At 38.2% G+C, this 13729-nt stretch overlaps 1 protein-coding gene across 3 annotated transcripts in view; it reads right to left on the reverse strand.

Moving 5' to 3' along the window:
• Positions 1 to 13729, reverse strand: part of TULP4 (TUB like protein 4) — a 156290-nt gene that overhangs the window by 117005 nt on the left and 25556 nt on the right. For all 3 annotated transcript variants that reach the window (XM_082303162.1, XM_082303163.1, XM_082303161.1), the window contains exon 2: positions 8877 to 11159. In XM_082303162.1, coding sequence (XP_082159288.1) covers positions 8877 to 9128 — 252 coding nt within the window. In that variant the 5' untranslated portion in view covers positions 9129 to 11159. The remainder of the gene's footprint in view (positions 1 to 8876; positions 11160 to 13729) is intronic.

The following is a 13729-nucleotide window of genomic DNA, read 5'->3' on the forward strand; positions in this document are numbered from 1 at the left end:
TGTGGAACTGACTGCTGCCTTCTGCTGACTGTCAGTGCATGCCAGATCCCCCACACATTTGCTCAGCTTCACAAAAGCCAGTGCCATTCTCCACTCAGACAACATTTTGAGACTGGCTGCACTCCAGCTTCACCCGTCGCTCCTGCACGTGGGCAGGTGCGTGTACACACCTCTCCTAGGCAGTGTGCATCTGCTGCTGCAGGTTTCTTCACAGTTCTGCCTTGTCTTTCCCTGATGAAACAATTACTTGCCATTTTCTTACTTTATAAGCAGATGAGCCAACTCAGTAACTGGGGCACTGCTACCTTGTGATACAATTTCCTCCAGAACTCTGATCTTTCAGCGTCTCCATTTTGCATTTTTTATCACTTTGTTCGAAGCAGGGCTGTAGATTTCTATAGCTTACAACAGACTTCCGTTCTGTAGCTTCTTCTAAAACTTTTCAAACAGCACGATTTGTGCATCTAAACAGTTCCTTCTCTTCAGCTCAATGACAATTTTCCTTCCCAAATTCTGTTTTTCTTGTGAAGTTACTCTCATATCCAACAGCTTTGACTTCCTTCTGCATTTTAATAACCTCTGCCTGTAATTCTGCATGAGAATTTTGACTATGCTCTCCAACTCTTTGACTAGTTGGAAAACCATCTGGATTTCTCCTCAGAAAAAAAATTTCCTCCTCCTCTAGCGCATCAGTTTGTTCTCGTTTGAGCCAAACTTGAATGGATTCTCTCCACACTTTCGTATATTTAGCACTTCCTGCCTGCCTTCAAGAGCTGGGTTTTTTATGCTGCTTCGCCAATTTTTGTGCAAAGGATTTCACTTAGATTTACAAATAGATTTCACAAAGTTGCAGTGATTGGGGTTGAACCTCTGGAAGTTTCGAGCTTCCTGCTCAAGCAGGGACATGGATTTGCTTGCCTGGGACTGTGTTCAGATGGCTTTTGATTATTTCCAAATAGAGACACCAAAACCTCTCTGGGCTGTCTAAGCCACCTGTCCTCATAGTAAAAAAACATTTTCTGATGTTCATGAGGAACCTCTGGCGGTTTAGTTTGTGCCCTTAACCTGTTACTGGGAGCTACTAAAAAGAGCCTGGCTCTATCTTCTTTGCACCCTCCCTGCAGGTATTTATAGACATTAATAAGATCCTACTGAGCCTTCTCTTTAGGCTGAATAGCCCCAGCTCTCTCAGCCTTTCCGCACAGGTGAGGTGCTCCAGTCCCTCAATCATCTTGTGGCCCTTCGTTGACCTTTTGTACTGGGGGACCCCCACCCCAGAACACGACCCTCCAGGTGTGGCCTCACCAGTGCTGTGCAGAGGGCAAGGACCACCTCCCTCAAACTGCTGACAATACTTCTGATGTCACCAAGGACACCATTTGCCATCTTTGCGGTAAGGGTTACGCTGCTTGTTCATGTTAAACATTCTCATTTGGGTAAACAAAGCTGTGTCTTCTTCACCAGTAAAATCATCTACATACATTTCTTTTCCTTAAAATGAAAAAAAAAAAAAAAAAAGATGAATGCATTAGGATACTATTTCCCAGTATACTAGTTTGCCAAGTAATTCTAGAACTGGAACATCACAATTCTGATGAAAACCTTAAACCAGCACTTCTTTTTGAAAATTCACAAGAATTTCCCCAGTTTAATTTCATTTTCATTATTTCCCATAACACTTGTATTATACAAGTGGATTACTTCTCTTTAAGGAAGTTCCGAATGCAAAGAGGATACTGAGAGCTCCCTCAGAATGTTCACAAAGGATTGCTATTAAAGCAGAAATGCTGGTTGCCCAAGGATAAATGCCTAAAAAATTTCTTTTGTCTGTCCTACTACATTCTAGCTGTACTTAACAAGCAGTTACTTGGTACTGTACATTCAATTATATTGTGAAATGTTTATAGTTTGTAATGCGTATCTTATCTGTTCACACTATCTGTAATTTGATTAATTCCTCTGGGAACTGTTTAAACCAAGGCAGTGTCCTTAACGATTATTATGGTTCAGAAATGATATCATAAAACCTAATTTCTCCACTATTCAGATGCTCACTATGTATGTATGCTATACAAGGCCTTCAGAAGTTCATATTAAATTCTTTATTGAACACTTTACTCAGAAAGTGCTCATATTCCAAGCTTAGGTATCAACTGTCTAATAGGTGAGTAATCTCATCTATTCAGTACATCAATAGGTCCTCATCATTAAACTTTTGTTAAAGAAAATGCATTTATTTTCCTTGAACACAAAAATTATCATGCTGAGCAACTGCTTCTACACAGAACAGCAAAGTATCTTCACCCTAATTCAAAAAGCAAGAAATGCCTCTCAGGCGTATCATTATCTTAAAATACACATGTTGTTATCTTTCAGCAATTTTTTGAGTAAAAGCTATGGGTTAATTTCTGATATAGGTGAGCTTGATTCCACTTCAAACTTTTTTTGAGTAGAATTATCTAACAACAAAACTTTAGCTACATGTTATGGCATGGTAAAACTAAAAACTGCATGGATGACCCACTTACAAATATAATTAATTTTGTTTAAAAGCTGACAGTACTGTTTTCACATCATATATTCCTTTTTCACCCAGCTTTTGGGGTAACTATCTAGATGCTTATTACCACAAACCAGAAAAACTCTTTAATTTAAAGTTTTCCCAAGCTGATGACCTAACCTTTGCAGGAAACAAACTGCTGCATGACCTACAAGAGCAATTTCCAAGTAGCACATCAATACAGCATTACCAACTCTCATTACTCAGAAACAACTGTGGCAATATTGGATGGTTTCCTTCAAAGCCATGACTGCATAGGAATAAACATTGAACAGAGAGGCTGGGATTCTGAGGCAATTGAGAAAAATGGACAGACAGAAAAGGCCTTTCACAAAAATATTTGTAGAACAAGGAGCTGGGTGTGGCTGGGAAAAAACAGTATGACAAAGAAGAAGGAGAAGACACAGCGAAAGTGGTCACAGTTCTTGGAGTGAAAAACTATACAGAAGGTGTGCTGGTACACAAGTTTAGGCCATACCTTGGCATTTGCAAATTGATACAGGGCATAGAAATGGGAAACAGCAAGACTGCTATTTGCCATTTAAGGGAAAAGGATCAATCCTTTCCAACTTACTGCTCCATTTCTTTTCTTTAACAATTCTTCTAAGAGAAGGTTATGAAAGACACCTTTGCATGCCATGGAGCACATTTAAACTTCATCAAGGTTGAAAAGATTGTTAAAAGACTATTAAAAAGGTTTAAAATGTGTTTTGGCTCTTTTAATACCGGCTTTAAGAAATAAAAGCATGCAAGCACCCAGACCAAGTGCAGAGCTGACAGTTAAGAAGGTGTAATAAGGAGCCTACATGAAAGCCCAGTGTGTTTGTGCTTTCTGAAAACAGGCAGTCAGAAAAGCCTGGCTATACCAGTCACAATACAAATCGAACAGAGTCAGCACAGTCAGGCACAGGACCTACTGTCATCCTACAAGTCACTTCCCACTAGTTCTGCCTCTCTCTGCAGCATTATTTTTCTGTAGCCATAACAGTTTAAGGACAGAGGAAGGGCATGGTTTGTAGACAGATTCAGCATTGTATCAGGTAAGAGGGTTGTAAAAACTATACAAGCTTTCAGAAATACAAGTCTTTCTTCAGAACCTTGTATGCCCAAAAGCTTGTCTTTTCCAATTACACTAGCTTGCTGTAACAAAGAGACAGGATTTCTGCCAACAAACGTCCTGTCTTCTTTGTGCAGTGACAGAAAAACAGAAAAGAGATCTGCAGTACCACTGCAGTTTACAACAGTGTATGTTTTGTACCACTGAGGCTTCTAAAGCCAAAAGGCATCATCATGGCATCATTCTACCTCAAGATTTTTAAATTATTCATCAGTAACAACTGTTCCAGCGGTGTCTGAAGGCAACATTTGATACAAGGGATCCATACTGTCAAGACTCACGTGCTAATTAGACTTTTCTGTCCAAGAAACATAATAAAAGTCCCACTTAACATTCAAATGCCAGTTACATTAAAACAAAGTTTAAACAAACAAAAAAAGTTTTCCTGTATTGTTTTTCTGTATTCTTACCAGTGACACTACAAACCAAGAAACACTACTGAAAGGGCTTATTTGTTTGGGTTTTTAAAATTTATTTCATAAACAAGCAATAGACTTCTGGAAAAAATCTGCTCTGTAAGATACATACAACCTCAAAAAGATGGGACAGAATAAAAAAAGCTTTCTTTCTTTTTAAAACAGGAAAAACCATTTTTAAACTCCTTCCGCTCTAAACCAAAACAAAACCAAGAACTGTGCAGACTTCCATAACTAATGCAGTATAAAAACCAACATGTATTAAATATTTTTAAAGGACAGTGCTCCTTTGAAAAGCTGTAACTAATTCATTTGACAGTCCAGCTGAGATACATTTACATCCCTATCTACTTCTAAAACCTCTGCTAAATTAACAGGGTGGTTTTTTTGCAGCTGTAGACATGTGCTTGGAACACTCAAATAATGACAAATGTAAATAAATAACTTCCTTTATGTTTATAGTAAAAAATGTTATATATGCTCAATAATGTATTCAGCATGTTACTTAATTCACTGCATCTAATTTGCATATTCTTGCAATACTTTTTAATGCTTCAGTCCAGCAATTAGCATACTGAATCTTATTAAATATATCAAAGATATCTTTTTAGTTAGCACAGTCAAAAGCAAATGTACACCTGCAAAACAGTTTTTTAAACACTATTAATTTAAGAAACATTAAGTGCCATAAAAATTGGTACCATCTTAATACACTAGAGACAACAGATACTATTAGAAGAAACACCTACAATGGCACCATCCAACCAGTCTGATTTGCAGACATCATACAAATATTTGACTGGAAGGAAAATCCCTATAAGGCTAATTGAAGCCTCATAAATTAAGTCTGGGCTTTTTGTCTAATTATCTCTCACAGAGCCCCCTGAAAATCTCTCCCCAGAAAACTCAAGATGGATCAGATGCTGAAAGCTGGTATCTCTATGACACTATAAAAAAATACTCAGCCTGGCATGCTTCAGAGCCTACTGGTCACTCTAGATAAAATCCTGACCCTGCTGAAGTAACCAGATTTTTTTATCATTTATCCTGAATTTATCACAGAAATAATAAGAGTCATAAGAGGAATATGTTAAATTCCTTTAAAACAGCTTCCCAGTGCAGCCAAGGAAAGTCAAGCTAGGTCAAAGATTTCTAAATTTCATTCTTTAATTACTGCACAGCATTGTGCTTATCCATGCAGGGGAGGGGAAGGTATTTTAGACCAGCACACCTCTGCTCCTTGGCTGCTAAAACACACTTTGTGGTACAATGGCACATCATCCTGGCCTCTAACCTTTCTACCAGACAAAAACCCTGCCAGCCTCTCTCAGTTTGTTATCCCAGAACAAATGAAATGCTCCAAAAGCCAGACTGAACCATGTGTCTCTGCAGTCATTCACATCTGCTCCCTCCACCACCTACCCTCACACAGAGACACCTCCCATCCCATGGTCAGAGATGAAACATGTTCCTCCTACAACATGTGAAGTGGAGTAGCTGCACAAGTGCTGCACAACTCACATCTCCCCTTCCTTCTGCATCAAACTTGCTTCTGCTTTTGATATGTGCCCATTTAAGTTTTCATGTTTTCCAAAGTGCTGAACATTATTTACATAAGGTTCAGGACTGTAAGCACTATGTCAAAGTTAAAAAAAAAAAAGGTGTATCACAAAATGCAGTATTTTCAGCCCTTGCCACAGAATAAATGGGATTATGCTTATTTTAATTCCTGTGACTCTCCTTAGAGGAGAAATGAGGTCATTGCAAACTCTAACAACCAAACCAAGCAATTGTAGAAATACAAGTGTGGCTCACACTACAATGCTTGTAATTCTCAATTACTGTTCAGCATGACGAGTCATTCAAATCCACCACCATAATATGCACGGCAGTAATTCAGTACTGGGGATTCCTCATTCTTGTTTGTTCTGATATGCTACAGGCATGTTATTAGAGTCGAGAAACTATACCAAAAGATTCCAGTGAATCTCTTCAGCAGTCATAAAAACATTGCAAAAATACATCATAAGCATTCACCTTCTTGACTCACTTAAAAATAGTCTCACATTCTTGCCAAAAGCACAGTGCTGCCACATTACCTCTTCTTCTAGATTTTCACTCTAAAACTGAAATACAATGTACTTCTCTGCCCACAGCATATTGTTAATTACACCCCAAATGGAAAGCATTTAGCTTCTGTATTGTGACTCTTCCATTCTATTCATTTCAGCATTTTATACTTTATAATCAAACACATACTAATGTTGAATTAGCATTGTAGGACTGAAAAGCAATAAACTTCACTTGGCAGCCTAGCTTTATCCCAGAGAAAAATATAGGTATAAATCACCACGGATAAATAAACTATAAAATAGGTATAAATCACCATTTCTGGGAACAAAACAATACAATATGCTTCTAGAACTGGTCAGCGAATGAAATAGGCTCTTGAGAATTTTAAGTCAATCACAATCTAGGGGCCCATTCTGTACAACAAACATGGCTTTAATCAGACACACATACCAGGATGTGCTTGCAAAATCAGCATTTTCCATTATGAATGGTGGTACACAGTAGAGACAACATTGTTGCTGGCTTGCTTTTTAACAGAAGAATGGAAAAACAAAACATTTACTTCTTATGCAAATACGAGCAATAAGCAGTGCTGTTCAATATTTTCTTTCAAGAATCTTTTGGCAGACAGATTCAGAAGAAAAGAAAATTCTAAAGAAAAAAAATCTCCCTGTCCATTCAACTATATATCTTTAACATTCCTATCCAAATCAGTGGGATTCTCCTATAAAAGGATTAAATTCAGTAAGCCTGGTGAAGAGCATAACACACCATCTTGTAAGAAAGAACTTTTATTTACAATGATGGTCAAAAAAATATGACAGCAGGAAAATCTGATAGCAGCCACAGACTCATCACAGAAAGCTAGTTCCACTAAAGCCACTTCTCTCTTCCTTCAGTAGTATCCCACCATATCAGTTTTGTTTTACAGAGACGTAAATTGGCAGTCTCTACTCTGGTCATTCACACAGTTCCTGCCATCAGGAAGGTTACGTAAAGGAACACAACTCTTTATTAATGACAAGTTTGACCCAAACAACAACAACAAAAAGATTCAAACAGAAAATTTTCATTTTGTTTGAGTCTCCCTGTCATGCCAATCACTGTTAGCTGAAAGGCTGCGCAAACAGCACAGCTAAATCCGCACAGCAATGATGCAGTGACCCAGAAAGAGAATCTAATGGCCAACTGAGTAAATAAAGCAAAACTAGCCAAACCCAAAGGGCAGCATGCACATGAGCATCTTCTCCACTTAACTGGGCACATACTGAAACCTAGCCTTGTATTTCCAATAAGACAGCACACTCCTGCAAACTGTAATAAGACTTCACATTCCTGCAAACAGCACTTCCTATATTGTTCCCAAAACATATATTACACAAAAGAAGAAAAACAAGTGCCCAGGGTCACAGAAAACTTAGATAACAAAATATGGAGAAATGAAAAGTGATTATTGTGTCACACACTTAAAAAATAAAATGCAATTTGTAACTGAAAATTAAACAGACAACTAGCTGTCATTCAAACCAAAATGCTGGACTCAAACATCATTCTTCCCTTTGGGAAAACGTGGCTGTAATTTTTTTTGAATGAACCTGATACAAATATATACATGAATCTGTCTCTCATCTATACATACAGAAGTCTGTATGATTTACCATACACCCACACACCTCCATACATACAAAGCATGTGGAAGCAATTGTTTCAGACTAAGTATTTATTGGCTGCTCCCTTTTTTCCATAAAAAGAGGACTGTTATTAATGCTGCACAAAAACTACCCCCTCCTGAATCTTTGGTGCAGCTTGTGTTGAAAGGGCAACATATATTCGAGTTCACCCACTAAGTAGCACAAGAAACAAGAAAAAACACATTGTATCATTGGTGTTCATTTCAGTACATAAAATGTCAATCCACCCACCAACCCAACAGCAAATCTTTGATTTGGACAGATCCTTCTCAAAGAGCACATCCAAATACATCCTAACTAAAAAGCAGAAACAAACTAAGCCCTCACTGTTGTCCAGGACACTTGGTATGCTTTGGGCATCACCTGCACTTTCCATGAAGCATTATACACAGAAAGAGACGGGTGCCAGGAAGATGATAAAGCGCAGCTGAAATATCAGCTTATACCCAACAGCCTTTCAGAAAATACAAGTGGAAAAGTTTTTGTATCATTGTACTCAGGACAATGCCTTGCACACTGAAGTTAGAGCACTTTACTGCAAGGCATCTCAGCATTTCTTTGAGAAGTCACACCTGGCTTTTTTTCTAACAAAATCAAAAGTTTTTCCAGACACAACAGCTATCTCTTGTCACAGGCTGTTCCAGTTTGCAGCTTCTGAAAATCTGGCAGACTTCAACCAAGCTTTTCTCCCATTCCCCTGCCTTTGCATTAGTTTTCCAGGCCAGATTTCAGTACTGTGCAAAAGCAGTCAACTATCACAACGTTTAGCTCCCATTAACATGTGTTTATTGCATATGCCTGGAAACTGGCAGGTGCTGGGGAATGAAGGAGAAAGTGGGCCAAACCAAAACCAGACACATTTCCAGAGAAGTTCCCACCATCAGTCTTATATGCTTGAATTTACCAGAAAAACTTGAGCCTCCTTCATACCACTCTGTCAAATTTCAAACAGAAGTACTTTAAGAAGAAAAAAAAAAAAGCTATCATTTTCTTTAAAGTGTAACACACATTTTGCTTACCTCACTGTTGTGGCCCCTCAAATTGAAGTTGATTCTCTGAGGGGTGTTCCGGTCCCTCCTGCAATGGCTGGAAGTAAAAGTGACGCCTACAACTCCTCTGCCATTGCCTGTTGCCAACCAGCCTTCCTCATAGTACCGCCTCCTGCACACTGGTTTCTCCTTCTCACTCTTGGGGACTCTCCCTTTCCAGGAGAGGCAGAGGATGTTGGAATCGCTGCAAAGAACAGGCCCATGTTCCACTGCTGCATACATGCTTTTTAAATATTTTATTTTTTGACATAAGAAAGTAATATGTCTAGTGCACAAAATTTAAATCAATTTTTTTTTTTTTATTGATAAGACTGACCTGGGATAGATCATTGAAAGGGAGGAGGATGGGGTCAGTGTTTATAAATATCCACCAAATGCATAGTGAAAAATTCCTCTATAAAAGATGATGGCAGTTGGCTAAGAAAAAGTAACACTTAAAAAAAAAATTCAGGTTCATTTTTGTTTGAGTCTGTAGAGTGGGGGTGCACTTATCCTTTGGAGAAACAGCTACTTCATAAGAGGCGCTCGAGAAATGGTTAAGTCATCTTTTTGCTCAACTTGATATAATCTTTATACAGCCTGAGATTCCAGTTTAGTGTAATGCAATTCCAGAGACAAAGAGTTGCAAATGTGAAGGTTTCAAGTAACTTAAGGCTTTTAAAGTTTCCTCCAGTCAGATTTTCTTCAAAAGTTCAGTTGCAGAAATTTAAACACACGCACATACATATATATGTATATATATGACATTCCTCTTTTCCAAGCTGCCCTCTGGCATATCTTTTCCATCTGATGTATTTCTGCTGCTAAAGCTGAAAGAGATTGCATAAAGGGAAAAAAAGGCACACAAACCGTGTGAAACAACAGACCCGAACTTGTGCAGGCACTGGTGTGCCAGGCCAGTTGGGAAATCCCTCTTGGTACTGAACTGCTCGTTGGACTCAAAAGTTTTTGCAATCCAAAGCCAATCCAATTTTCATTGCAGCACTTTTTTTCCACCAGAGACCCAACACAGCCTGAACTGTTTATCACGCTATCTTGCCTGCTTTCCCACTTTTTGCTGCCACACACGAATGAAAAAGAACCCCCTCTTCATTTATAGCAGAATCAAAAATGCTCTAAAGCTTTTAGCTTTCAAAGTAGGTAAGTTTGCCTCAGGTGAACCATGAAGTTCTCTCTCCTGTGAAACAGGCTAAAATGTCAAGCTGTTTTTCCTTTACTTTTCCCTTTTTTTCTGCTACAAGGAATCACAGAGTTTTCATTCTACCATAAAAAACAAATGCCAGAATTAAAGCACATCAAGTAAGCACTCTTTCAAAATCTTCTAAAATTCAAGGAAGGAAGAAATATAATCATCTAAAAAAGAAAGAGAAGCAGCATTAAAAATCTGACTTCCTGGGTTCACTATTTCTCTAGGTATTTTCCTTGCTTGTTTGATCGGATCTTTCCTTCTTGATGCTTGTCTACAGCACAGATTCATAGTTCCAGACACAACATTTGCAGCTCTACAAGAAGGAAACATATGAAGTATTCCAATCGTTTTATTTGAATAACATTTATAAGCTCAATTAGCTAGTACTTATACCACACTAAGTGAAAAGAGGAAAAAGGAGAGGGAGAAAGAATATGCAAGTTTGATGACCTGGTTAACTCAAGAAGGATGGCGAGGTTTGCTCAGTTCAATGCCCAGACTTGTCCCATAGTTCCTCAACTTATTTACTTCCAGTCATCATTACTCAGCAGAAGGTCACAATTTATTAGTCCATTCACAATCTACTGTGCCCAAAGCAAAATGTGCTGAAGACCATACATTATTCCTCTGCTAGAACTAAATCAGTCTCCTCTGCCCTCTTGATTCTTCTGTTTCCCTCACAGCTATTGATTTAGATTGTGGAGGTTTTTATTAGGCTTTTTCTGTGCAGAGGGTGTTTTTTCTTTCTCTTCTTGCAAACTTTTTTCACCCGTGAAGACCATGTGGAAAGTTGAACATTACTGGCAGGTGTCTTTCCATGGATTATTGATTCCTGTGCTGCAAAGGTGCTGCATCTGGTTCTCAAATTAATTTTCATCAATTGCAAAGCTCTCAGGAATACGCCAGAGCAAGTCTATGTGATGACAAAAAACGTGGGTTTTCATGTATATGCAGTGCACACACCAATCTGGTACTCAGAGCTGCATCTGCCTTTTCAGTTTAGGTGTGGTAATCTTGTAAGATGCCCGCTACTCAAAACTTGAAATTCCTGGATTCTTCCAACTCTGCAAGGCAAAACACACACACACAGACACACACACAAAGAAAAAAGTGAATAAGTCACAGGTGCTAGTATTACTGTTACAGTCATCAAAGCATTATGATTAAGGATTTTATACTGTACTCCTATAAAGTATCTATATTATATATAAAAACATCATTCAGACATACACATTTGATATATTGGTATTTGATATACCCAAAACATTGCACAATGGACATGTATAGCTAATGAACTGATGAAATGTAACTGGGAAGGATACATTAGAGGTGGGGGGGGGGGAAGGAAAAGCTTCCTTCTGGTCACAGTTTCTGGGGCAAACTCTTAAAGATTTCACAACTTCAGAGTGCGGATAGGGAAGAGAGATGTTAGTGACAGAGCAGGCACAGAGTTAGACCCTGAGGCACACAAACAGAATCACAGAATGGCCAACCTGGAAGGGACCTTATCTGGTCCAACCACTGTGTATCCAGGTGGCTTCTGAATATCTCCAGGGATGAAAACCCTATGAACTTTCTGGGCAACCTGTGCTCAGTCACCCTCACAGCAAAGTGTTTCCTGATGTTCAGAGGCAACCATCTGTGTTTCAGTTTGTGCTCATTGCCTCTGGTTTGGTCACTGGACAGCCCCGTTAAAACTGTCTCTCTCATTTAATTCCCTCTCATCAACTGTACACAATGAAAAGATCTCCTTAAGCTTTTTCTTTTCCAGGCTCAAGGGTCTCAGCTCTCAGACTTTCCTCATAGAAAAGATGCTCCAAACCATTAAAGTACAGTGCTGAACTTATCAGTCTCAAAGAGACTGGGAAGAATCCTCCAGGGCTGAAACTACTGCTTTAAAGAGATCTAAGGTACTTCAAAATTAAAGCTTAAAAGTCTGAATCAATACAGATGAATTTAAAAACTATTCAAATCCTGCTTAAATCTCCATTTGAAAAAGGGCAGAAAAATTCCCCGAAGTCAGTTTTATACAGAAGAGTGTAAATAAAGCACAAGAGATGAAGCTATTCAGGATATTCCAGAAGTTGTATCTGAAGTGCACACATATGCACCGTTATTGCATCTACACAGCTACTGCTAAAGAGAGCTCATTCACATTCAGAGCTGCACTCATCAGAGCTGTAAAAGGGTCGTGTTTTTATTACACAAAGCACTATACTAACCTCATGTTTCCTGTAATTAAGCATTTACTTCATTCTAGCACAGATGTATCAATAAGATATTTTTTTAAAAAAAGAATAGATAAGAAAACAAATTTATAGATATAAAGGCAAAGTTGTAACATAGTTTACGACACTGCACAGCTGGCTGACTTATCAGAAACACTGTCCATGAGATTTGGTGAGTCACTGCCAGACCTCTTCAGCACTACAACTCACTGAAGTTTTAAAAATAATGGCTGCTATTAATTTCTTTTTCATCATGGTAAGACGATGATATGAGAAATGTCACCTTTCCAAATTTCTGGTGCTTCTCAATTACAGTCCAAAAAAATTCATATACAGGAAAACACAGAAAAACTGTCAGAGTACAATGGTTTGTAGACTTCTGCATTTATCCCATAAGTAAACTTGATCCTCTGAAGGATCAGTGCCACCGTTTCCATACCCACTGGAACCTTCCTAACAGACATCTGCATTCAAGAGTTGACATTTTATATTAAGCAGCATGAGTATTATGATGCAAGCCTTTACTAATCCTACAGAGAAACAAACAAAAAAAATGTTTACTGAGAAAACAAAGTCTCTGAAATATCAGTTAGAGTAGAACAAGGTTAAGCACTAAACAGAATTGTTCAAACTGTACAAGAACCACAAGATTACAAGTGGATTTTTAAATACAGGTAACTATAGATGCAGTGGATATGCATAAAATCTGTATGCAATTTCTGTCCTTACTGCATATAAGATTAACAAGTTTGAGAAAAGGACTCATCTGCATCTTGGTCAATAACCTTCTCTCACCTTAGTATCATTTACCGTCACTTTCAAGATTAGACAGACCAAAGGCTTCTCCTCTTAAAAATATCCTAACTGCATTAGAAATGCTGGGCAGGGAGAGATGAAAATCTAAAATAGCTACAAAAGTAATAAAATCAGCCATTATTCAAATACATTATTGAAATACTTTCTCAATACAATACAACCTATGAGAATATTTTACCTTTAAATCACTGAGGATTGACACTAACACTTTATGTTATATTCAGAGACAAGAAAAAAAAGACTTTTAAGAGTGCAGTATCAAACACTCAAAATACAGGCTGAATTAAGATTACATATATTATATATTCACTCCTTGCACTCCCTTCTTCTTCATTTCCATCCACTCTGTATTTCCTAAGAAATAACCTAATTAAAAGATTCAAGTGCTAGTCTTCCCTCAGAAAATCAGTAATTTAAACACTCCCCTTCTGCCATCATTACAGCAGTCTCACAGTTCTGCTCCTTTTCCTATGTTGAAACCAAGCTTTTTGTCTTATTTTTCCCCTGGCTTTTCCCCAAGCTACACATGGCTTCCACCTCTATTGTGAAGCGTCTGCAATAGCAGAGGACAAAAAGCATGATAGAAGAGC

Source organism: Coloeus monedula (assembly GCF_965178545.1).
Source record: "Coloeus monedula genome assembly, chromosome: 2".
NCBI classification, from domain to species: Eukaryota; Metazoa; Chordata; class Aves; order Passeriformes; family Corvidae; genus Coloeus; species Coloeus monedula.